Source organism: Dama dama, chromosome 28 (genome assembly GCF_033118175.1).
Source record: "Dama dama isolate Ldn47 chromosome 28, ASM3311817v1, whole genome shotgun sequence".
NCBI classification, from domain to species: domain Eukaryota; kingdom Metazoa; phylum Chordata; class Mammalia; order Artiodactyla; family Cervidae; genus Dama; species Dama dama.
In genome coordinates, this window is record NC_083708.1 from 57,768,028 (window position 1) to 57,795,463 (window position 27,436).

General features: G+C 43.5%; 1 protein-coding gene across 8 annotated transcripts in view; it reads left to right on the top strand.

The window, feature by feature from the left end:
• The window catches only part of BACH2 (BTB domain and CNC homolog 2), a 379,241-nt gene that overhangs the window by 287,852 nt on the left and 63,953 nt on the right, over positions 1–27,436 (top strand). For all 8 annotated transcript variants that reach the window (XM_061131763.1, XM_061131759.1, XM_061131762.1 and 5 more), the window contains one exon: positions 3,720–3,974. In XM_061131763.1, coding sequence (XP_060987746.1) covers positions 3,732–3,974 — 243 coding nt within the window. In that variant the 5' untranslated portion in view covers positions 3,720–3,731. The remainder of the gene's footprint in view (positions 1–3,719; positions 3,975–27,436) is intronic.

Here is a 27,436-nt window from a genome sequence, read left to right on the forward strand (position 1 = left end):
CGTTGGCTTAAAGCTCAACATTCAGAAAACTAAGATCATGGCATCTGGTCCCATCACTTCATGGGAAATAGATGAGGAAACAGTGGAAACAGTGTCAGACTTTGTTTTTGGAGGCTCCAAAATCACTGCAGATGGTGATTGCAGCCATGAAATTAAAAGACGCTTACTCCTTGGAAGGAAAGTTATAACCAACATAGACAGCATATTAAAAAGCAGAGACATTACTTTGCCAACAAAGGTCCGTCTAGTCAAGGCTATGGTTTTTCCAGTGGTCATGTATGGATGTGAGAGTTGGACTGTGAAGAAAGCTGAGTGCCGAAAAATTGATGCTTTTGAACTGTGGTGTTGGAAAAGACTCTTGAGAGTCCCTTGCACTGCAAAGAGATCCAACCAGTCCATCCTAAAGGAAATAAGTCCTGGGTATTCATTGGAAGGACTGATGCTGAAGCTGAAACTCCAATACTTTGGCCACGTCATGCGAAGACTTGACTCATTGGAAAAGATCCTGATGCTGGGAGGGATTGGGGGCAGGAGGAGAAGGGGACGACAGAGGACGAGATGGCTGGATGGCATCACCGACTCAATGGACATGAGTTTGAGTAAACTCTGGGAGTTGGTGATGGACAGGGAGGCCTGGCGTGCTGGGATTCATGGGGTCGCAAAGAGTTGGACATGACTGAGCGACTGAACTTAACTGAACTGAGACGGTGAGAGGTGCCATTGGTACAGATTTTACTGGTATTAAAGGAAAATAAGGAAATATTATGTGTAACTTTATGCCAATGAATTTGACAGTAGTTTTTGAATTGAATTTATAATTAAAACTCCATGCCCTAAAAAGTCTATGGGAGCTGATAAGCAAGTTAGACAAAGCTGCAGGATACAATATGAATATGCAAAAGTAATTTATATATCTATATACTGGTAATGAAAAATCGGAAATGTAAGTTAAAAACAAAGCCATTTCTAATTGCATTAAAAATATTAATATCCAGTTGTAAATCTGATGTGACCTTGGTTTGTGCAAAGGACTTTTAGATATGACACCAAAAGCATGATCCATTAAAGAAAATTGCTCCCTGGACTTCATCAGTGAAGACTTCTGCTTTTTGAAAGACACTGCTGGGAAAATAAAACGACAAGCTACAGACTTGGAGAAGACATTTGCAAATCACATATCTGATAGATATAAGATATCTGATAGATATAAGAGCTTTTACAAAGAATGTTCAAAACTCAGTAGTAAAGAAACAACCCAGTATAAAATGGGCAAAGAATCTCTCCAGAGAAAATGTATGAAAATGAGCATGTTAGTCGCTTGGTCGTACCTGACTCTGCGACCCCATGGACTATAAGCCCGCCAGGCTCCTCTGTCCATGGGATTCTCCAGGCACGGATACTGGAGTGGGTCGCCATTTCCTTCTCCGGAGGATCTACTGACTCAGGGATCAAACTCAGGTCTCCTGCACTGCAGGCAGTACGATCTGATCCACCAGGGAAGCCCCAGCACATCACTCAGTGTGGGACATGAACCCACGGCCCTGAGACTCAGGGTCTCATGCTCTATCGAGAAAATGGATAGATGACAAATAGGCACATGAAAGATTCTCAATATCTTCAGTCACTGGAGAAAAGCAAAGTGAAATCACTGAGAGATGCCACAGTGCACCTATTATAACAACGAAACTTAGAGAGGCTGGCCATACCTCATGGTGGCAAGGATGGGAAAGAAGTGAGCTCTCATCCATTGCCATTCAAAGTGTAAAATGGCGCAGCCGCTTTAGAAAACAGGGGCTGTTTCTTTATAAGTTAGACTTACACTTACCAAATGATCCATCAGTTCTATCTCTGGGTGTTTACATGAGAGAAAGGAAGGCTTACATTCATACAGAGCTTTATACACTCATCCAGAGGAGCTTTATCTGTAACAACCCAAAGCGGAAATACCCAAGTATCCACCAGTAGATGAATGGATGAGTGCAGGGGAGAGATTGTTAAGGGATGTAAAGAGACTTGGTGGTGAAGAATATGTTCAGTGTGCTGATTGTGATTATGGTTTCAAAATCCATAGATTTTGGTATTTGCAGGCAGTCCTGGAGTCAATTCCAGTGGATACCAAGCGACTACTCTATTCGGAGAATACGTTTTTGGAATTCCCAGGTGACACTAGTGGGAAAGAACCCACCTGCCAATGCAGGAGACGTAAGAGACACAGGTTCCATCCCTGGGTCGGGAAGATCCCCTGGAGAAGGAAATGGCAACCCACTCCAGTACTCTTGCCTAGAGAATCCCATGGACAGAGGAGCCTGGCGGGCTACAGTCCATGGGGTCACAAAGAGCTGGACACAACCGAAGTGACTTAGTATTGTTTCACAGTTGTGAAAATCTGCCAAAATATGTCAAGATTGCATGCTCTAGGCTATGCAATTTTATGGTGTGTTAAAACTCTTTAAAAAATAAATAAGAAGGCCTTCTCTGGAAGTCTTGTAGTTAAGACTCCCCTCTTCCACTGCAGGGGACATGAGTTCAATCCCTGGTCAAGGAACTAAGATCCCAAATGCCAGGCGACACTGCCAAGAAATTATTTAAAATTTTTTTTAATGAAATAAATAAGAGTAAAGCCAAAAAGAAAGTAAGACTCACTATTGAAATTCATACTAGTGTAAACATTACTGGAAAATTGTTGCATGCTAAGTCACTTCAGTCATGTCTGACTCTTGTGACCCCATGGACTGTAGCCTGCCAGGCTCCTCTGTCCATGGGATTTTCCAGGCAGGAATGCTGGAGTGAGTTGCCATTTCCAACTCTAGGGAATCTTCCTGACCCAGGGATCAAAGCTACATCTCTTATGTCTCTTGCATTGGCTGGTGGGTTCTTTACCACTAGCGCAATTATTAGGTAAATTAAATAGATTTTTTAAATTTGTCAGTGGACACTTTTTAGAGCAAAGAACCCCTTTGTAAAAGTAATCTTCACCGTTGAATATATCTTTCTCTTGGCTCCTAATGTGATATACTGTATTTCCTTGAAGAGAGTGTACATGCAGTCTTCTGGAGCGATGATAGCACACTTCCACTTCTTCTCAAGAGCCTTTCATGACAGTAGTAGGGTTCTGGTAACTGTGCTTTGTCTGACGTGGTGGAGGGCAATTGCGATAGATAAGTGGCTACATCCACTCCATCATACACAGTCCGTTTCATTCCCATGTCAAATTACGTATTGTGATTATATGTTTAACCGCTTGGCATCTTGGCCAAATTTCAGCCCAGAAACTTAAACACGTGCTTCATCAAGGCAGCATTGCCAATACTTCTGAATGATTCATTTCCTCTTAACACACAGTTCAGTTAATACTTGCACTGGGACTCAGTATGTGTGAAAGTTCCCTTTCAGTCCACTAACAAAATCAAAACTACCAAGTCTTAAAGTGGGTATGTGTTTTGAGTGTTTGGGGTGTTCCATTAAAAGACCTGGCTTTGTTTCCATGGGGTTTTAAATGACGCAGTAAGGGGAGAGGAGAAAAGTCAGCCATAGAACACAACTTTCCAGATGTTGTATGAGTTCACGGTGCTGACTGAGCAGAAGATGCTAACAGGCGGGTCTGCGCCTTCCAGCCTGGCTCGGTTCAGGGCGGGGGCTCACAGGAGGGCAGCATCCTTCCTCACCATCTCTCTGACTCGGGGAGCCGCGCTGACCCGGCCTGGCTTGCTCTCTTTCAGGGTGTGAACGGCATGTCTGTGGATGAGAAGCCTGGCTCCCCCATGTACGTGTATGAGTCCACAGTCCACTGCACCAACATCCTCCTGGGCCTCAATGACCAGCGCAAGAAGGATATTCTCTGTGACGTGACCCTGATCGTGGAAAGGAAGGAGTTCCGGGCCCACCGAGCCGTGCTGGCCGCATGCAGTGAATACTTCTGGCAGGCGCTGGTTGGACAGACGAAGAATGATTTGGTGGTCAGCTTGCCCGAGGAGGTACCGTACTTTGGTTTGTTCGCGTGGCTGCCGATAGAGGCCTGTTGACTGGGAGGTGGACCTGGGAGGTGGGCGCAGCGTCACATCCCCGCTCGCGGGTTGATGATCAAGTTACCCACATGTTAGGTTTGTGGCTGAGCCGGTTTCTATTTGATGCATTTCAAGTCTCGGAAGCATGAATCTGAACCTCACCTGTGGCTCGCAGCCTCTCGTAGTTTCTAATTCACTTACTCTTGGGTTTTGAGTCGTTGGACCGAAGTTTAGTACAATCCTAGATGTGGGATCTGAATCACTGGGACTGTTGCTATGATTTTTCTCTTTCAAATGGTTGAAGGAACACTTGACTTCCCTTGAGAGTAAAAGAATGAAAGTATTCACAGCCCCTTCCTTGCCCAGGAGGCAAAGTAAAAGCAAGCGGTTGTTTTCACAGTTAATATAGTAAGATTCTAAGAAATGTAAACTTTGCTTTTCTCACCATTGTTGAAAATACCCTACTCAGGTTTCTTAATTACTTTGGGGGGTCCAGTCACTTCTGTACCTTGGGGACACTAGTGGACGCACTTGCTCTGTCCAGAGATGATACTCAGTTGACTAATTTGAGCTGCCAGCACTCAAAAGATGGGCTTGATGCTGACAGACCATTAAATTGGCCACCCCTTGGAACTGCCTATGCGGTTTCTCTTCTTCCATCATCCTGACTGCTCTTCATTTTCGTGGGATAAGGGTACCAGTGAGCAGCCTTAGGCTTTGTGTTCAGGCCAGAATCCTTTCCTGGGCACCACCACCACGAGGGCCACCGACAGTTGCCCAGGCTGTGCACTGCACAACTCACAGCCATAGGCTACGCAGAGAGCCCCGGAGCAGCTCTTCACAGCACTCCTAGGAGAAGCCAAGGACCCAGTCCCCCTGAGGGAACGGTGGCTGCAACTGGCTTTGCGTCCCAGAGGTCCTAAATCCAGTGCCTCCAGAGGCCTGGACATCATTCATATAAATGAATAAAGCAGGTTGTATATAAATGTGGGCTTCCCTAATGGCTCAGACGGTAAAGAATCTGCCTGCAATGTGGGAGACCTGGGTTTGATCCCTGGGTTGGGAAGATCCCCTGTTGAAGGGAACAGCTACCCACTCCAGTATTCTGGCCTGGAGAATTCCATGGACTGTATAGTCCATGGGGTCACAAAGAGTCGGACATGCCTACTATATAAGAAGTAGGCAATGGTGAAGCAAGCATCTGCTCTGCAGAAAGACATTCAGGTTCAACCTAAGAAATAAACGCTCACACTACTATATACAAAATATAAAATAGATAAAACAGCAAGGAAGCTAGGGGAGCTTTATTGATACTAGTCAAAATAGACTTTAAGACAACGTTATTTGCACAGGGAGCTAGATTCAATATCTTATAATAACCTATAATGGAAAAGAATCTGATAAAGAATATAGATACATATATATTCCTATATATAAGTTTGAAACATTTTGCTATACACCTGAAACAATTTAAATCAACTCCTCTTCCATTTTTAAAAGTCGCTCTATACCCCCCTCCAAAAAAACCCAAAATAGACAGGGAGTCAGAGGGATCACTAGATCCAGTCACCTGTTAAGCAATGTCTGCAAAGCAGGAGAGTGGCCAGCTGGTAAACCGAGGGTGATACAGCAGTTTCACATGAACATTCTTTGTTATGTGCCCGTGTGAAAGGCTCCATCACTCCTCACACCACTGGCAAGAGGATAACTAAGAAGGTCCCAATACAAGATGCCAGTCAGTTGAAGGTCATGTAATTGGGGCTGGGGCAGGGAGGGACGTTTATGTGCCAAGTGACGTGGGAAGGCCGAGGAGAGGCAGCTGCCTGGTGACTAGTGATTCTGAGCTGGACTGTCCTCGTCTGTGTTAATGGGCAGCTACTTAATCCATCATGAGGTGAGAGGATAAATATATAAAAGTCTTCATTTAAACTAGTAGGACTTCATCAAATGTAAGACTCTTTCTTCGTCTCTCGAGGGGCGGGTGTCAAGAAGGCCTGTTGAATTTACTTTCGCTCTAGAATTCTCTGAAAATATCTGACAAGAATCCCACTTATCCAGAACGGTTTTGGGGAGGGGGTGGAGTTTACAGTTAATTTACTATCTGTATCTGTTTGAGAACCACCTAATTTATGTTTTTTACTGCTTTTAAAAAGTTAGATTATCTTAAAATATATTTACAAATGAAAACCATATTTGCATAATTTCGTCTCTCTTCCATGACTGCTGACCACATCTTAAAACTCCCTGGACCCTGTACCTTATAAGCTCTGGCCTCCCCCCACCCCAGTAAGCTCTGTAATCCTTGTCTAGTCAATTAACCTCTCCGAGCCCCATTTCTTACCTATAAAAACCCCTAAAATTCTGAAGTCCTTAAATTATGTATCATAATACAATGCCAAGGCAATAACACCTAACCTACAGGTTTCTTTTTAGATCAAATCCCTGATGATCACTTGCTTCCTTGGCACTGGGCACTCTCTGAAGTCAGAGGCACACTGCGGAGATGTCACACAAAAATCTGCTGTTGGAACTTTTCGGTTGCTTGTGTTCCAGTTAAGTGAGAATCTGCTAAATGCTGATTTTCTTCTTTCTAGTCGTGTGAAATGATTTCTGCCCCTGCTGCATTTCCAGATCATTAAAACGTTCTGGTTATTTATGTGCCTGAAACCTTCAGATATAACTAGACTTTTTTTTCCTTTCCTATGATATGTGAATTCATATTGTCAGTAACCCAGCCCTAAGCATCTCGCTGATGGGCATGCAAGCAAACCCCCATGGTGTTTTCCTTTGGGGGTCTGTAATTTTTTCTGAGACCCCCCCTTCTGAAGCCTGTTCCTCTGCTCAGAGCCCCGTCCTGTGGCCCCAAACACCTGGCGTTGTTTTCTCTCCTTGTTGGGTGCTCACTGCAGGGTCCTTGCAGGCTGAAAGATCATTGTCCTACTTAGCTCAGTGAATGACTTCATAGAATTTGAATTAAGTGGTGAATAAACAAACATCATGAACACTACCTTGAAAAGTAGCTGCCTGGAACTCACTGGCATTTGGTTCCTATGATGTAAGAAGAAGCATTTCATTAGCTCCTTGGAAATCTTCATCATCATCCATCATGGTCAGATCACCTTCTGGCCCTTGTCCCAGCCTTGTTCTCACTCGTCTCACTTCTGTGCTCTCAGCCGGCCAGCTTCCGAGCTTCTCATGGACCAGCATGGCCAAATCCGAAAGCTTCATCTTTGGCTGGGAAATCTCCAGATACGAACTGCTACCCGCCCCCCCACTGCCCTGCTTAGTCGGCTTAGGCCCGACCCGGCTCCGGCCCGCACCTGCCGTCCCCTTGTGCGATTCTGACCCCCCGGCCCCCGACGGGCAGCGCCGATTCCTGCAGAGCTGAGCCCACCACAGTGCCAGGGCAGTCTCTCAACTGAAGGGGGCCTCCTGGAAGTTAAAGAGTCAAGAAATCGTCTCCCTCCCCCCGCCACCCCCCCCCCCCCCCGCCAAAATGGGATGACAGATACAGCCCCTAGGGTTTGTGTGACTTGAGTGTTGGCTCCTCATTGAAAAGCACATCCAGGATTGTGTGTTAGCAAAGACTAGGGGATAAGGCGTTGTCTTTAGTGCTTTCATTCAGCAATGAAACAGATCATCTGATGCGTAATAGTGAGCATATTTCGAGTTAAGAGGTGAAGAGAGAATGGTTGATGTGCCGAGCATGGCAAAGCTGTTCTTGCTCTGTCATCAAGGATGTGGAGAAAGGGACACCTTTGTGCACTGTGGTGGGGATGTCGATTCATAGAGCCGTTGTGGAAAATAGTATGGAGGTGCCTCAAAAAATTAAAAGTAGTAGAAGTACCATGCAGTCCAGCAACCCCACTCCTAGTCTACATCCAAAGGGAATGAAATCACTCTCTCAAAGGGCTGTGTGCACTCCCATGTTCATTGCAGCATAATTCACAATAGCCAAAATCTGCAAACAGCCTGAGTGTCCACAGATGAATGGATAAAGAAGCTGAGGTCTGTATGTAAATACACACATACATACACACAAGAGAATATTATTTAGCCTTTGGGGAAAAAAAAAGAAAATCCTGATGTTTGTGGCAACATGGATAAACATGGAGGACATTATACTAAGTGAAATAAGCCAGACCGAGAAAGACAAATATTACATATTCTCACTTATTTGTGGCATCTAAGGAAAAAAGTCAAACTCATAGTAACAGAATGGAACAGTGGTTACCAGAAGCTGAGGGGTAGGGCCAAAGGAGAGATACTGATCAAAGGGTACACACTTTCGGTTATAAGATGAATAAGTTCTAGAGACCTAATGTACAGCATGGTGGTTGTAGCTAATAATAGCATATAATATACTTGAAATTCACCAAGAGCGTAGAGCTCAAGAGTTCCCACTACATACCCAAAAATAAAAGACAGCTATGGGAGGTGACAGATAATGTTCATTTGTTTTCAGTGGTGATCATTTCATAGTGTATACATATCTCAAAACATCGCATTGTCTACCTTAAATATATCCAGTTCTCATTTGCCATCAATAAACAAACAAACAAGATGGAGACAGGTTATTGCCAAGGCTCTGGTACCTTTCTCTGGGCTTGTTTCCCGGCTTCTCTCACTCTCCAGAGAAGGGGAAGGTTCCCCCAGGGAATGGCAGTAGGGTAGGCGTACGTACGTATGGCCCCTTCAGGCGGACCTTAGGTTTTCCTAAGTGTCAATGTATTTCAGACTTCTGCTCACTCACTGTCTTTATCTTTTGCTTTTCCCGTATCTTTCAGTGTCTCTCTCCCTCCCAGTGTTTTGTGACAGATCTTGTTTTGATAGTGCTCAACAAAAGGGAAGACTGACCCAAAAGGATTCTGAAAAAAAAAATGGCATTTGTTATGAGGTCTCCACCACAGGGTGCAGTGAAGAATGTCCCTGTGTCATGCTGCTGGGCCCAGAGGCCAGCAGGGAAATGATGAAATCTTCTTGTCTGAAAGTTTTTAGAGGCGATGAAAGCCATTAATGTTCCTGGAGTGGCTTAGGCCCAGTTTTTTAAAGAAGCAGTAAGACAGGCACGATTTTCTTTGGACAGTGCTTTCAGGATGTCATACTGCAGAAGGCGCTCAGTTCTGCATGAGCAGACGATGCCCACAGCGTTCTGAGCCCGAGCGTGATTCTTGCAGGGGTGGAGGGCGTCTCTGGGACGTGGCCTGACCAAGAAACGCAAAGCACTCCCCGACCCCGAAGCACAGAGCCAGCCCTTTGGCGTCCCCTCATTTATCGCCGAGACAAACCTCTGAAGTGGAGTAGGCCGACTTTAGGAGCTGAGGAGCATCAACCATGAGGGGCTGGGAAAACCACCGTCGGGACGTTGGCTCTCACTACACCTGGGGTCTTGCACAGGCCAGTCAGCCTCCTTGAGCTTCTGTTTCCTCATTCGTTCATTCATCCTGTAAATGTTCATCAGAGGCTGTGCCGGGAGACCGTGTTCTAGGTGCTGGATGAGACTAGGGGACACAGCAGAGCTGACATTCCAGTAGGGGAGAAGGAGAGAGAAAAGAGAAAGAAATACGGCGTGGACTTTGTTAGATGCCACTGCGGAAAATAAAACAGGGGAGGGGGTTAAGGACCATCAGGGTTCAGATATTGCCATTCTAAATACGGTGGTCAGGAGAGGCCTGATTGGAGGATGACTTTTTAAAAATGTATTTGTTTGTTTTATATTTGGCTGCATCGGGTCTTAGTTGCAGTACGTGGGAGCACATGGGATCTTAGCTGCAATGCGAACACTCCTCTCTTAGTAGTGGCGCATGGGCTTAGTCACTCGGAGGCATGTGGGACCTTCGTCCTCTGCTTGGAAATCGAACCTGTGTCTACTGCCTTGGAAGCTGGATTCTTAACCACTGGACCACCAGGGAAGTCCCTGGGGGATGATTTTTGTATAAAGGCCTGAAGAAGGTGAGGGAGACAGCCGTGCTGAGCTGTGGAGGAAGAGTGATGCAGGGGGAAGGGATAGCAAGGAAGAGGCCCTGGGGCGAGCATGGCCTGGCCTGTTTGACGCACCATAGTAACGTGAACACAGGGTCCGTGGGAGGTGGCACAGCAGAGAAGGATTGGGAACAAGCAGGGCACATCACCTTTCCTTGGAATGAGCTGGGAGGCCAGTGGAGGGTTTCACAGGAAAAGATAACTTTGACTGCTGGGTTGAGGATAAATTGAAAGAGGACAAGGGCAGAGCGGGGAAAGCCTTGAAGATGCTGAAGCAGCAAAACCAGGCCTGACATGAAAGCCCAGATAGCTGCGGAGTGGTGATCAGTGTTAGATTCTGATAGTATTTTTTTTTTTTTTTAATTTGCAAACATCTGTTTGTTTGGCTGCGCGGCTTGAGGGATCTTAGTTCTCTGATCAGGGATCAAACCTCGGTCCCATGCAGTAGAAGCATGGGGTCCTAACCACTGGACCACCAGGGAAGTCCCTCTGGTGATATTTTGAAGGTAGAGCTTATGGGATTATTCTGTAGATTAAATACAGGGTGAAAGAGAGTTAAGGATGACTCCAAGGTTTGGGTGGACTGTTGGGAGAAGGAAGTTGCTGTTACCTGGGATTGGTGAAGGCCTGAAGGAAATAGGTTTCAGATGGTACAGGTGGGGCAGGATTAGGAGTTCTGTTTTGTGCATAGTAAGTTTGAGATGCCTATTAACATCTAGGTAGAGTTGTCTGCTACACAGTAAGGATATACAGGTGTCTGATTCTTTGAGACCTCGTGGACTGTAGCCAGGCTCCTCTGTCCATGGGATTCTCCAGGCACGAATACTGGAGTGGGTTGCCATTTCCTTCTTCAGGGGATCTTCCCTACCCAAGGATCGAACCCAGATCTCTTGCATTGCAGGCAGATTCTTTACCATCTGAGCCACCAGGGAAGGCCTTTCAGAGTTGTCTGTTACACAGTAAGGATATACATGACTGCGATTCATGGGAGAAATCTAGCCCGGAGTAAGAATTTTAATACCAGAGTATTGGGGATATTGAAAGTCCCAAGACCGCATACAAATGCCAAATGAATAAGTATAGATAGAAAAAAAAGAGAGAGTGGTCTTAGGATTGATTCTTGAGTCTTTCCAGAACTAAGAGGTCAGAGAGAAAAAGAAGAGACGATAGGGTAAACCAAGAAAGAGCAGCAAAAAAAAAAAAAGTGTAGTGTGTCAGAAGCCAGGTAATGAAAGTATTTCAGGGTGGAGAGAGTGATCAACTATATCAGGTGAAGTTGATAGTGAGCTAAAGTGAAGGCTGAAAATTGGCCATCCAGTAATTTGGAAGCCATTCATGATTTCGTTGAGCATTTGGGAAAGCAATAGGGCACATCCAGTTAGGTTCTGTTCTAGAGAGAAGAGAAGTATTTGAAAAAGCTCATGTAAGCTACATTTTTTTTTTTTTAACCTTTGTTTTAAAGCGAGTAGAGAGGTGAGCCAGAAAACTGGAGGGAAATACAGTCACAAGAGATTTTCTTTGGGCTTTTGTTTTCAGGAGGGAGAAATTCCAGCACACTTGCCCCCGAAGATCAAGATTATCAATACTCACTCATACCCAATTTTCCTCTTTCCTGCACACACAGGAAGACCTCATTCACAGTCAGGAGTGCTGGGTAACCAGATCCAGCCAGTAAGAGGGGAGAGGAAGTCACACGTCACTTCTAGCCCGAGACAGTTAAGAGTAAGCCTGAGCTCTTCCTGTCCTTTTGTATCCGTTGAACTGGTGTCAGCGAACTCCTAGGTGGTGGAACCACAACCCAGATTCTTGAGTCACTGTTGGAGGAGAGCCATCTGACTCAAATCAGACTAAACACGAATGAGGGATTAACTTTTCTGTTAAGGCATTAAGACTTGGTGTTTGTTTGTTTGCACAGCAGAGCTCATCCTGACTCATACTTGGGTGGATAGGAAAGTTCCAAAAGAGAGAAAACTTGCTGATATGGGAAGCATAAGACTAGTCCCTAAAAGAATTGCTCTTGAGGACTTGAAAGAGGGTAGGATCTCCTGAGCAAATGGGAATACTCAACTTAGCAAGGTTCATACTTCAGAATTGATGGCGTTGAACTGGATGATCCCTGGATACCTAGCCTAGGCGACAAGTTGATGGTCTTTGAATTTTTCGAGGTTCCTACTGGAGGGAGAGAAAAAAAAAATCCTGCAGGTCAGGGAGAGAGGCAAGATGTTTGGATTGAGAGGTAGGGAAAGACCAGGGAGGTGGAAGGCAGATTGGTCTGGAAAGGAGAGAATCATTCGGCTTCAGAAGAGATGTGAGCTCACTTCTCTTCTCTTTGAAAATGCTCCCTGACCTTTTGGAGGTGGTCTTAGGAGAGTTCACAGATGACAGCTCAAGAGCTGTAGAACCCCTTGGGCTATTTGATAACCTAGAACACAGACAGCTTGTAGAAAATGTAGATCACTATTCTACAACCATTTCAGAAGTATCTTGAAAAAAATTATTTTCATTTAATGACCTCAATGTCCATGTGTGTATGCAAGGAGTAACAATACTGGGCAACAATCTGCCTTTCAAGTCTGCTCTTCAGATTAATGAAATGTGATAAGTTAAACTTCTTGGAAGGATGGTGCTATATAGACAGTAGGTGTTATTATTCCCCTAGAAGGAAAGCACAACCTTCTCTGATGAAATGACTCTTACCTCAGAGTCCTCATTAAAAGCTGTGGTGCAATTTTCCAAGTTGCATTAGTGAGACTTGGCAGCAGATGAAAAAAAAAAAGCGAATAAAAAATAAGTCAAAATATCCCAGGTAACTACTTGCTGGCAAGTAAGAAGTTTTCAAGTCCTAGAATCATGCTGATAATTTTGAACTGCCTGAAGGCAGAACATATTTATAATTACACAGAGGTGACTTCCAGCCCTGAAATCTGGGCCTCCATCTCAGATGGGGGTGCAATAAAAGCAAAGCCACAAAATGGGGTGCTAATACTATTGTGATTCCATCTCTGAAGACTGCTTAGTGGCACTGCTACAGAGGTAAGGAAATCTGGGGTGAAAATAGCCACAGCAATGGCTAATTTTAAAACTGAAATAGATAAGCTATTTCCAAACCTCTTACATTTTCTAAATCCTGAGGCCAGTAAGTCCTATTTAAAGAACTTTAAGCAGAGATGTGTTCCTCTTTTGGCATAGTAGAAGGAGTTGAGTAGACAAAAAACTAAGACCTGTCTAAGAATTATTTTTAAGTGACCTGATTTCAAAGCCATTTTTAAGACTTTCTTTGACTATACCTATTTCCCCCTGTATAATGTAGGATGAAAACGGTCATCAACATTTAAAAATAGGTCCATTTATAAAACCTTTAACAGTAAAGTTGCTTGAAATTTTGTAGAAGTAGTTTCCAGTGTATCTATTCATTTTAGAACTCTTCTCTCTATATGAATTAAACATCCGGTACATTTCTTTCTTTGCCCTGTTATGGAATCTCTTAGCTATTTCAATTAAAATTAGTAATAGCTTTAAAGACAAGAGTTCAGACCTGTAAAGTTCTTCACTTGATCAGGAATCAGAAGTATTATTTTTGTCATATTTAATCATAGAACCCAGGCCTTTAACAGGATACTTAATTAAACTTTTAATTCATGATAAGAAGTTAAATAGCACTTGGGAGGGTTTTTTCAAAATTATTTCCACTTCCCATTCAGCTTACCCCCCCCAAAAAAAGAAGAGTGTGATAGACGTAATAGCTGTCAGCCAGGGGTATTGTAGTTCATGCCAGCATGAGCTGGCAGCAAGCCATCGTCCAGTTAGCACGGCTTTATCGATGCAGCGTCATCACTCTTGAGTACAGAGTTGAGTCACTCATGGTGTGGTGGCACTTCAGTGGAGCCAGTGCTTCCTCGAATAGGTTTCTTGTTCACTGTTGTTACCTGCCCTCTTTTCCCAATAAAAGTGCAGGACCATTTAGACTGAAAGCCTAACAGAAGAGAAACATTGATTATAGATCTCATTTCTCTTTGCTTCCTGAAAACTAAGATTGCAATTAAACAGTGAAAGCATGGTGTGTTTTTTAAATGAGTTACAAGAAAATACAGTTTCCACACCAAAATACTCAGAGTTGGAATCCAAGAATCGGTTTCGATTCTGTCTTTTCTTTGGCAGCTCTACCATTTGGCACAAATGGGAGGATATCAGTAAAATTACCTAATCATTTTAATGGATTCACATTCCATTCAGAAACTTGGAATGTCCCCAAACGTCTTCAGGTTTCAGCTCTGTCAGGGTGTCCGTGACATTTCTGGAGGTGTTCTATACAAGCAGACAGCTTTGGGAAGGGACCCTTCTTAAGGTGAGAACACCTGGAATCTTGGTTGGACAAGCTGTAAACCAGGAAACTGATTCAGAAAATTCCTGAATAAAAGGGAACATATCCAGGAATTGTAGTGGTATGTGGTTTTCAGTAGAAAAGGCTGTTCTTAGAAACACGGAGAAAGTAAAATTGTTGTTGGCATTCATCAGTTAATACCTTTCTGCTTCTTTCCTTGTTTGTTTGGGTTCTTAAGCAAATCATAGGCCAGACAAAGGGGTAGATTGGTTTTGCTTTCAGGGAGCAAGTAAACAATGGCACTTTTGGTTTCCTGGTATTTCAGAAGATTTTTTTTTCATTTACTTGGTACGCATGGTAAAATCTTTCATTGTGCCATAGACTCGTCAGATATGTTGACAGTCTCTCTCACTGACGCTGGCACCTCTTCAGAGCTCACTGGTGATGCAGTGAGCTTTCCTGTCTGAGCTGGACTTCTGTGTGCAGCCTGGCAAAGGCTGTGTGTGAAAAAGTGAGCGCGTTCAGCACCCTGGGTGGGATGGAGCCAGGCCCTTGATGTGAGCATGTTTCTTGACTGATTGGCAGCACAGAGAACTGGCAGCTGTTCCCAGGCAAGCCAAAAAGTTGGCCCGGGTTTGGGAAAAAAAGGCTGGGGTTTAGCCAACAGAAGATTCCTGAGTTTAGAAGGAAATCAAAGGAAGGATATGGAAGGTCACAATTACAGGCCTCCAACTTGTTGAAGTAACAACGATTTCATTTTGTCTTCTGCTGCATAGAGAAGAGTATTAAGTAAATGTCATCATTACTCATTTTGTCCTGATTCTTTATTTCTGAGTCTCCATTTTTGTTCTCTTGGTTTTTTTATGTTTTTATTTCTCCAGATGCAAAACCAAATGACAGATTATTCTTCCTAAAAGTAGTATAGGGATGATGCTCTTTGCAGAGGTGGCATCAGCAACCAGAAATAAGTAAAATAAGCAGGTCTCAGAGAGCGCGGCCACATGCACGTGTGCCAAGCCGTGTCGAATGGCACCAGTTGGGATGGAGTTACGTACCCTCTGACTTCTCATGACTTATCTCCTATAAAAGAGAAGGGTGGGGAAAACAGGAACGTTCCTAAAAGGCCAGGCAAATGTCTGCTGAGAGATAGGCTCCTCAAGGGTCCTTGCTCTGTAATGATAAGCAGTCTCGTACCACATGAGACACCGTCACATTTGCTTCATTCTTCCTTCCAAGGAACACCCTAGGCTATGTGAGAATATTCTTTCTGCCAAGCAGAGCTCTTCTATCCCAGGAATTAAGTGGTACCCTACAACTAGGAAGGTGGGAAGATTAAAAATGTGGACCACCAATATTCAGAGGTAAGAAATATGCAGGGTTCTAAGAGAAGATGTTTGAAGCACACTTTTTGTAACTCTAGGGATTTAGGTGGCAGGAGACTTAAATCCTTCAGATTTGTAAGATATTCATGGGGAGAAATGAGATGACCTTTCCAAGTTCTGTTCAGCAGTCTCTCCTTGACTCCTGTTTGAGGCTATTATGGTAGATGTCGACCAGATGTTCTTACTTGCTAGCAGAAGAAAGAGTATCCTGGCTACAAGTTGGGCATCTTAGCTCTCTTCAAGATTTTTATAATAGTGCAAGATGCTGGACACTGGGGTAGGGTAGAAACAAACACAGAATTACCTCCAGAGATGTGTGTGTGTTTAAAGGACAAACGGGTCCTTTAAGCCTTTAAGATGGCTTAAGTACAATACTTCATAGAAAAAGAGAATGGACTCTTTCTCTTTTGGGGGCCTTAACTTAGAAATATCAAATAAGACCATCTCCTCCAAAGAGGTTACAATATATTAATAGTTGAATAATCAAGGCAAACCATAGAAATCAAAAGGTGTGAACAGTTCAAAAGCATTTGTCGTAGATGCCACGCCACATGTTAGCCATTGTTTTTGCTGCTGAGGTTCCGATGGGGTGCTGGGATGGGGTTTTCCTTCCATCTCCTAAAACCAACTCTCACACGGATTGATCAGACTTTCTCAGGGAATGAGAAGAGAGAGATCCTTCAGGAAAGGATGCTGATGCAACAAAGGTCCCAAAAGAAGCAGTAACAGGGCCTTGAGGAGTCATTTCTGAATAGCACAAAGGGTAGGTTTGGGGAAATAATTCAAAATAGGGTCAGATTCCGTGGGGCCTTCCTATGAAAGAATAAAGTTTAGACAAAAGAATTTAGTCTTGATTGAGTAGCCAATAGTTGTGAGCCAAAAAGTGAGCCCAAATGGAACATGATAAAAAGGAATTTAAGGAATAGCTGTCTAGCAGTGGAATGTTGGATGGATGGGTTCCTAGACTACTCCAGACAGAGGGCATGGTCAGAAGGCTCCTCTGGTCCCAACATGAACTGACAGTGGTTTGTGCCTGGTGATGAGCTGGGAGATCCCGAGAACCGAGTGTGGGACTCATCAGTGGAGAGAGAGGCTGTCCAGCCTTCGTGTGTATCTATGGCACTTTATATATTCACAGGGCACCAAGAGTGCACAGCTGGTGATACCGATATGAGGAACATAGGCCCATGGGGCGGGGCTGAGACAACTGGGAATTGCTGACCCCTCTGAGAAAAGAGATGGCTTCCCTGGTGGCTTAGCGTTAAAGAATCTGCCTGCCAAGCAGGAGACTCAAGTTCAGTCCCTGGTTCGGGAAGATCCCCTGGAGAAGGAAATGGCAACCCACTCCAATATTCTTACCTGGAGAATCCCATGGATGGAGGAGAGTGGAGGGCTACAGTTCACGGGGTCGAAAAGAGTCAGACATGACTGAGCAACTAGACAGCAACAGCTGCTGAGAAAAGAGAAGAGAAAAAAGGGCCAGGGCTAAGACCGAACCCCTGCCCCGAAACTCTCATTGCTGGTTCCTCCACTAAGAACAGTCTTCTCTGGATGGCTGGTTTTAAGTTTATCTTCGTTTATTTGCGAAATAGTTAAGCCTCAACAGTTTATCGGACTGGGGGCACCTATGGAGGAGCTCCCTAAATGACCTTTCAGGGAGTAAGCCTCCCAGGTGATACTGTGAGCATCACTCCTTCCATAGCACAGATGGAGGCAAGGCCCTACAAGAAGACACATACGCATGAGTTCTGTTTGAGAGTGTGTTCATAGGTCCAGCTTGTTTGTAAGTCCAACAAAGTTAGCCTAGGCACCCAAGTAACACAGCCGGCTATATAGTACTGTACTGTAATCGGTTTATAATGCTTTTCACACAAATAGTATGTACATAAAAAACAAACACAAAAAATAAAATGTTTCTAATCTTACAGTTCAGGACCTTGGGAAGTACAGGAGTCCAGTACATCAGCTGGCATACAGGGACTGGCATCACATGAACAGGCAAGAAGAGTTACTGATGGGAGGAGAGAGAAGGTGGGAGATGGTGGAGCTGAAGGACCGTCAGCAATAGGAGACAAGGTGTGGCGTCACTCACATCTGACGTTGATGGCACAGATTCTGGTTCCTTGCTGGAACCAGATGTACGTTCACAACCTTGAAAGTTCACAACTTAAAGTTTCGTATGTAGGAGACTTACTGTGCTGAATTTCTGGAGGACAGAGCCTCTAGAAATACCTCAAGGGCATTTGTAATCCAGTGCCACGTATTTTAAAGTGTTAGGAACAAATTCAGAAAAGGTGTTCCCTTATGGTTAAAGCCATTATGATGAATGTTTGGTGGACATTAGTACAGTAGCTAAGCAACACAATAAGACACAAAGTAACAACATACACACTCTCTACACACAAACCCAGGCAGGAATCAGTCTGAGCATCACTCCTGGTGAGTCACCTTGGTGTTAGATGTCTTCTGATGATATCCATGAAATAACACACCCTTCCCGACGATGTGTTCCGTGTGCAACTTGACCTCATAAAACCTTTAGATATAATTTCCAGTTAGAGGAAAACCGATGATTAGAAAAACAAGCATAACAACAGCCTGAGGGAGCAATGGGGCAAATCCAGAAGGTGGGACGTTCTGCAGGACAAATGACCTGATTTCTTCAATGAGTCAGTGTCATAAAAGTGGGACTATGCTAAATTAAACAAGAGTTAAGGGATTTAAAAACCAGATGCAGAATATGGTCCTGGAGTGGTTACTCATTTGGATAAACCAGTTATAGAGAACCTTTGGGGGGAAATTGTAGACATTCAAATGTGGTCTGGATATTAGAGGAAATTTCCCTGAAATGGAAAGTTGGTAATAATTGGAAAAGGCAGACTGAGAAACAATAGGCCCAGTATGATCTTAGTTTGGTTAAAAAAATACAAACTGTGAGTGTGTGTGTGTGTGTGTATGTGTGTGAAGGAGACAGAGTGCATGTGCTAAGTGTTAAAGAGTGCTGACCTGTGAATGGTGGGAACGTGATGGGTTTTGTTTTGCTTCTCTGAATTTCCAATTTCCTACAGCATACATTACTTCATTTCTGCAATAATAAAAAGGTCATTTGAACAGTTCAGTGGATAGAAGGGAAGGAGGGAATGAAGATCAGATGGAGTGTGGAGCATAATGCTGGAAAATGTACAACTCTGCAGTTTTGTATTAATGTGTGATTTCACAAGTCCTTTGACCCCATCAGGTTTCTTTCTGGAAGCACCTTCCTTCCAGTTCAGGGCCCTCCATGCTCCTGACTAAGAGACTAGAGTCCTCAACTTGGACCAAACCACACTTGCACTCACTGTGTCATTGGTGAAATGAAAATTAACCCCAAAGGCAGTAAAGGGAATAGATTTCTTCTAGTTCCTTCTTTTTAAAAGTTTTAAGCCCTTTTTTCATATTTCAATTTACCTTGATCATTGAAACTTACAGATGCTCTTCCTTCCTGTATATTCTCTAGAGTTACTCCTCTGGAAATTACTAGTGTTATTTTCAGTGAAAATAGCGCAGATGTTTTCCAAGACTCTGACCGTCTGCATCTCCAGATAGAGAAGGAAGTTCTCACTGTCTAGTCAAGTCTTGTGCGACTTTGAAGGATAAGAATCTGCCTGCCAAGGCCGGGACACGGGTTCGATCCCTGGTCTGTGAAGAGTCCACATGCTGAGAAGCAGCTACACCTGTGTGCCGCAACTACTGAACCTGTGCTCTAGAGCCTGCAAGCCATAACTTCTGAGCCCACATGCTGCAACTACTGAAGCCCGCACCTAAGTCTGTGCTCTGCAATAAGAGAAGCCCCCGCAATGAGAAGCCCGCATACTACTAAAAAAAGCCCGCGTGCAGCAACAGAGACCTAGGGCAACCACATAAACAAACCAAAAGGAAAAGAAGCTACTTCCACCCTCAGCCTGGCTTTGTTCAAAGAAGACACCATAAGGCCATCCCCGGATCCTGGAACGCCTGGAACGCTGAGGGCCCTGCAATAATGGGATGGTTTCCCTGCTTCATGCCCGAAGTCTGCAAGAAGACAACTGACACGTGTGTGACTGAGATTTCAGGAGCGAGCCAAAATAGAAAGTGATGCTCCAGTGGGTCTGCACCTGTAAGGCTCACACTGGTGTTTAAAACGACTTAATGCAAACTGCTTCCTACTCTGTGGTCAGTGGAATGCTGGTTCTTCCTTACTTCCTCCCCAGGAGCCTCCAGAAATGTCTCTTTTAAGTTTTTTAAAAAGTGATTTTCTCTGAAGTCAGTCTTTAGCTTGTTTTCCTGGGAAATGTATAGCTCTTTAACTCTTCTAGTACTCGAGTATTAGTCTGCTCAGACTGCCGTAACAAAAATACCACAGAATGGGTGGCGTAAGCAGCAAATTTATTTTCTTACAGTTCTGGAGGCTAGAAGTCCAAGACTGAGGTGTCTGCAGGTTTGGTTTATCCTAAAGCCTCTCTCCCTGGTTTGCAGATGGCCACCTTCTCACCGTGTTCTCACATGGATTTTCCTCTGTGCACAAAGAAAGAGAACCCTGGTGTCCCTTCCTCTTCATGTAAGGACGCCAGTTCTGTTAGCTCAAGGCCTCACCCTTACAACCTCATTTAACCTTAATTACCTCCTGAAAGGACCTGTCTCTAAATATGCTTATCTGGTGATGAGGATTTAAGCGTATGAATTTGAGGAGACACAATTCAGTCCATGATGACCCACTAAAAAAGAGTGGGTTTATCATGATGATGTCTGGTAGAAACCAACACAATATGTAAAGCGGTTATCCTTCAGCTTTTAAAAAATGGGTTTTAATGAGTAACAAAGCAACGCGGATGCAGGATTATCCATGTATGTACAACCATGCAGCCGCATACAGGGCAGCTATACAGAAGAAAAGGTCTTCGTGTGCTGATATGAAATAATGTCCCGGATATATTTTAGAAGGCAAAAGCAAGACGCAGAAGCATGCATACACTGGATATGGTATGCTTCCTTTTGATTAAGAAGCAAGGGGAAATATGGATATGTATTTATAATACATATATGTATAAAATATAAAAGAAATGGAACAGATAAACAAAAGCTATGAAAAGGTGGCCTCGGGAAAGTGGGCTAAAACAGAGTGAAAGAATTTAAGATGCAAGTAGCTTTTCTAAATGTGTCTTTTTATTTGGTATTGACTTTTGAACGATTTAAATGTTTTATGTAATCAAGAAATTGAAATTTAATAAAAAAGATGAAAAGTAAGGAATTCCTCAGTGGTTCAGTGGTTAAGACTTCATGCTTTCACCACCGAGGGCCTGGAGTTCAATCCCTGGTCAGGGAACTAAGATCCCATAAGCCTCACAGTGTGGCCAAAAAAAAAAAAAGATTAAAAACAGCAAACTCTAAAGTTTAAAATAAATAGAAAAAACGAATTATGTATATTAAATTGGTTAACTAACCACACAACAAAAGAAAAAATTAGATTAACTTTTGAACATAGTTTTATGGCTGGACATCCTCTGTGAGACATTCTTCAAGACAGCTGGCCTGAACTTTTCAAAAGTGTCACTACCATTAAAGACAAAATGATGGGGTCAAAGAAAATTAAGTGGAACCAAATGCAGTAAGTGATCTTAATAGGCTCCCAAACTGGAAAAAAAATCTATGAAGGACATCCTTGGTGCAATTTAGAGGCTGAATGTAGACAGTATAGTGTGGTTTATAACACTGTGCCAGCATGACTTTTCTTGGGTGGAAATTGGTATTTTGGTTTTGTAGAATATTCTTGTTCTCAGGAGATACATGCTAAAGTTTCTAAGAATGAAATGTTATGATATACTTTTGAATGGTTTTGGAAAGGTTTGAATGGTTATGTGGTGGAGTGTGGGTGTATGTATGTGTATAGATAGATAATAAAGATGTAGAGAAGAGATCACATTTTTTCTTTTGCTTAAAACACCAGAGATATTAAACAGCTTCAGGCACAGTTCGATCAAGGAGAGCACACAAATTTAGCAAAATTTAAAACTGTTGGTGAGCGGAAATGAAAGGTATATGGACGTGCATTTAATTTTCTGGATTAAAAAAACGGGGGAAAAAAGTAATGGCTTCGGATCGATTTTGTCATAAAGGTGCTCCGTTCAGTAGAAGCATTTACTGAGCGTCTGCTCTGTGCCAGGCTCTGTCCTAAGTGCTGGAAATGTAGCCGTGAGCAGGACAGAATAAGTGGGAGCTCTCATGGGCCTACATTTTAATGCAAAAGACAAATAAGAGAACAGGTAACTTTAGATTGTGCTGAGTGCTGAAAACAGAATCAAACAAGATGATGTGCTTGACAGAAGGAGAAGTGGCCTTAGATCGGGTGGGCATGGAAGTCTCTCCAAGGAGGAGACTTTGGCAGTGAGACCTGAGGGACCAGAGGGAGCCGTTCATTCATGGACCAGATTTGCACTGAGCACCAGCCATGTTGCTCTTCTGTTTGCCCGGTGTAGCCGGGAACAGAACACCCTCTGCCTTCCCAGAGCTTGCGTTCCCGTTAGGGGCCACATATGAGAAACAGGACTACGTAAGTTGGCGGTCAACATTACAGGGGAAAATAAAGCAAGGAGCCTAGTGGTTAGAGAGGACAGGAGTTGAAATTATGTTGTGTTTCATTTTGGCATTGCAGCTTTAAAAAAATTTCTTGAAGTATAGTTGACTTATAGTGCTTCACGTATACACTGAAATGATTCAGTTATACATATATATATATATATATATAAAGCCCATATATACATATTACTTATGTATATATACATTCTTTCTCAGATTCTTTTTTCATTATAGGTTTTTATAAGATGCTGAATAGAGTTCACTGTGATGTACAGCAAGACCTTATCTACTTTATATATAGTAGTATGTATTTGTTAACTCTAAGTTCCCTATTTATCTCTTCCCCACCCCTTTCCCATTTTGTCACCAGAGGTTTGTTTCTATGTTTGTGAATCCATTTCTGTTTTGTAAATAAATTCATTTGTATCGGGTTTTTTAGATTCCACATACAAGTGATATCATGTAATATTTATCTTTATCTGACTTACCTTACTTAGTATGATTATTGCAATAATGCTACTAATGGCATTATTTCATTCTTTTTAATGGCTGAGTAACATTCCATTATACATATGTACCACATCTTCTTTATCTGTTCATCTGTCCACGGACATTTAGGTGGCCAGCTGAAATTCAGAAAGGGTTCACCAAACAGGTGACTTAACGGAGACGAGGTCTGAGCTGGCCTGTTGAGAGGAGACAGCGTGTGGAGGGTGTGATGGTCCATGTTAGTGACTTTGGCTTTTACTCACTGAAACGGGATCCTTTGAAAGGTTCTAGAGAGGACAGTGGAGAAGGAAATGGCAGCCCACTCCAGTGTTCTTGCCTAGAGAATCCCAGGGACAGAGGCGCCTGGTGGGCTGCCATCTATGGGGTTACACAGAGTCAGACACGACTGAAGCGACTTAGCAGCAGCAGCAGCAGGTAGGAAAGTAACATCATCCAGCCTGTCTTTCTGAAGGATGGTTCTGGATGCTGGGTTGAGGATAGGCTACAAAGGGGCAAGGACAGAAGTAGGGATACCAACTAAGCATTGGTAGGGATACCAACTAAACAGCTAATTATTGCTTCAATAAGTCAAGCGAGGGACTTCCCTGGTGGTCCAGTGGTGAAGACTCCATGCTCCCAATGCAGGGGGCATGGGTTCGATCCCTGGTTGGGGAACTAAGATCCCATGTGCTACACAGTGTGACCAAATAAAAAAATAAGAAAAATGAGTAATTCAAGCGAGAGGTAGTTTGTAGGTGGGTGGTAGCAGGGGAGGAATGCAAAGGCTTGGAATCCAACTCTGTTTGGAAGGTGAAACTGCCAGGACTTCCCACTAGCTGATTGGAAGTGGGATGTGAGAGAAAGAAAAGTATTCAAGATGACTGAGGTTTTGGCCCTAAGAGCCGGAAGGATGGGAGTTGCCCTGAACTGAGGTGGGGAAGAAAGACTGCCTGAGGAGCAGGTTTGAAAGAGGACGTGAGGGGCGGGGCGGGTGAAAGGCAGGGCCCCGGGGCCATCAGCAGTGAGGCCGAGGGAAACGCAAAACACTGAAGATCTACTGAGAATCTCACCGCGGGCTTGTGCAAGGATAATTGAGGTTGCCTTGGATACATCTGCTCATAGAATTGTCTTTTCATTTGCAAATTAACCTGTTGGTCATTTGAGTTCCATCCACTCAAATGACAGGTGATCTCCCAGTTGGTGCTGCTACTTGCCTCTCAGAGTCAGGCTCTCATGTGGAGATCCTCCTGTGTTCTGGACGCTGGGGGGATGTTTTGCTGGGAAAGGGAGATTTTGTGCTGAAGATGTGGCTGTGTTCACAGTGACATGTGCGGCGGCGTTGGTGGGAGTGGCCCTGCAAGGTTCAGCCAGAGTGTCACAGTGCTTCCCAGACATTTTTGCCAGTGACCCCTTTGACATGTGACTGAATTTCACAGACTGCCTTTCAGTTTTAAACCCAAACTTTCCTTCCTTCTGTGCCCTCCGCCTGCATCCACAAGGGACACACATTCTAAGCATATTTCGTTCCTCAAGAGCAGGCTCTGGCAGCTCAGAGTCTATTCATTCACATTCCATGGCCTCTCTGCACTCCTTCCAAGATTCCGACAGAGGCTACACTTAAAATAATGAGGCTTTATTGATTCAGATTCTTCCTCCCCCAGAAAGATGCTGAGAACTTTTCATGGGAATTCTTGAAGAATCGTTGAGATCTTGTGGACTTCAGAGAGTGTTCTTGAAAGCAGGACTCTTAGAGCACCTTCAGAAGAGGTTTATTGATGGATATGATGGGCCTTGAACCCACTCTGCTTAGGAGGACCCTCTCTAAGTAGCTGTAACATGTCCAGCTCAAGACAACACTCCAGGGACCTCCCTTTCTAGCCAATGCCAGAAATAGAATCCAGGGTGAGTTCGCCCTCTTCCTGTCTTTCATTGCTTCCCTTCCCACCTCCCTTGTTTATTTAAAAGCCATATCAATCAAAAAAAGCCAGCCACAAAAAGACAAATAGTGCATACTTCCACTTAAATGAGGTATCTAAAGTACTCAGATTCATAGAAATGGGATAGACTGGTGGGTACCAGAGGCTGGGTCCTAGGAGGTCAAAGGGAGTGGTTTAATGGTTATAGGATTTCATATTCATATTTTTAAGGTGAAACTGTCTGGAGTTTTGTTTTACAGCAATGTGAATATGGCTGTGACTTAACATGGCTGAACTATGCCCCTGAAATTGACTGAGATGGTAGATTTTCTGTTAGGCTTTTTTTTTTTTTTTTTAACCACAACTTTTTAAAAGCCAAATTAACAGCATTACTTCCCTAAAAGGAAAAACATACAACTTCTAAAAAGTGGAATGCCTTCAGACAGAGAAAACAAGCAGAGTCCAAGGGGTAAGGCTTTTATGTTATAACTGTAGATGTTTCATCAATTTTCTGGATGCATGTATATTGTGTGTGTGTGTGTGTGTGTGTGTGTGAGTGTGAGCACTACAGCATTCTGTACACATGTGTGGGTCTCCCAGACGTTATTATCATTACATCATAAGAAAAAAGACATGAGAACCACCCCCGAGTTACCCGGCACATCCACTGGTCCGTCCTCTGCTAGGTTTAACATTGGTTAGTAGTCTAGTTCCACTCCACGTGGGGGCAAATTTCTATCTAGTTCATACTGTTCTTACTTATTTAAAATGCAGTTGGCTTTTGGTTCAGAAGTTCCTGAAATTCACCTTCCTTCATGCTTCCTACACACTTGGGCCCCTTTTTCCAATCAGTTGTTGAACTGGATAATTCCCTGAGTCCTAAGCCATCTGACCTCCATTGGCTGCTCAGTCTGTAGTAGATTATTTTTGGATTTTAGAATTCACTTAAATTCTTTTGGGAAACAAAATATTAATATATGATATTGTTTGTAATTGTAACTTGCTGTGAGTTAAAGGAGATTTCTGAAAGGGCATGATCATCTTCCCATCCAAGGCTTTCTTCCTTGTTACTTCTTACAAAACTGGAGCGGCAGCTTCTGAACCAGCGACACCATCTGTCCTCAGAGGCCGGTGCCAACTTCACAACCTGAGCCCCAGTTCAATTGTTCACCTCAACTTTGTGTCCAGAATTCGTGTTAGAATCGCTAATTAGATTTTTAAGAAAAAGATCACAGACCTGAGAGACCCATGGAAGAATTTGCATTTGTGAGGTCCTAATCATCAGAACAGGAAATCAACGTCTAAGCAGGATCTGGAACAGTGACCTCCAGGACCTCCGCTCCCTTTGCTTCAGGAGCATCTCTTTTCCCTTGGCCTTAGGTTGCTGGCACAGAAGTACATTCTCCCCAAGTCGTGACGATCCCTGATAGATCACAGGTGTTTCTTGATTATCAACCATGAGTAAATCACAGTACATGTTGCCATGTTTTAGAGTATATCCCTCACCTCTTCCCACTTATTTCATTGCCTCATGTCTTCCATCTCTTCTATCAATACTTGTAGTCATTTATTCTGGTTTCTTTTCCACTCATCAGAAAAGATGTTGAGATTGCCTGGTTGAGTCCTAAAACCCATCCAAGAGATTACTGAAGAGGAAAGGCTTTGGGCTATTTTCTCCTGACATTTTAACATGTACAGAATGGCAGAGTGTGTACAGGTTTTATGATATTTTCTAATGGCTGTTATTATGTCAAGCCCTGAAAAAATACAAGATGGGGCTTGCCGCTATCCATTCAAACAAAACTGTGGTTCCGTGTGACAGACTCCCATTTGCTTCCCTGACAGGTCTAAATAGAAAGGGCTTACTTGTTCAGCAAGGGAAGTCATGCCTGGAAATAATGCCTGTGTAAATGTCTTGAAACTCAGACTGTTGAGTCTGCATTTATTTAATTTGCAGGTTCTGCAACTGTACAGTCGAATTTTTGTTGAGGAGATACGAAGGTCTTTGAAAATTTACATACTTAGGAAATCTGACTCCTTTATTTTTTTTAATACTTCCTTTCATTGCATTCTGTCAAAGCGCCCTGTGTTCTCTGCAAATTGTTCACGATCTCAGCAGACTGGTTGGACTAGGTCAGAATTCCAAACTAGAGTAGCTTGAAGGATGTGTCATTCACAGGCTTATAGAGGACCTGGGGAAGTTTAAGAAAGCTCTGGTTGTTGTGCTAACTCACAAGTCCATGTACTTGGCCAGTGGTACCCAGAGTGAATGAAAACACTACCCACCTTGTCTTTGTTGCTTGTCAGTTTTTGCAAGAAATGTGTTGTTTGTCAGTGTTTAGGGAGCTAAATAAGAACCTTACCTCCTTTCCTTTCTTGTGGTAGAAAGTGAGGAGTATCAAGGATTGAAAGTTAGAAGAGGAGGCATGTCAGAAGGCACTTAGTCCAATCTCTGATCCACTTTGGCATCCTTTCATGACACTGACATAGGTACCTCTCCAGCCTCTGCTGGGACACTTTTAGCAATAGGGATCCCACCACTGCTTGAGAGCCGCCTCCCATTTTGTACAACTGTGATTACTAGAAAATTTTTTTCATTTTTAGCAGAAATCTACTTCCCTTTAATTTTCATCTGTGGCCCTATTTATGCCCTTGGCAATGGCAGAGAACAAATCTCACTTCACCTTTCTACGATCACTCATTAGCTCTCTGAAGACAACTCTTGTTGTCTCCCTTTCTCTAGGTTGAACA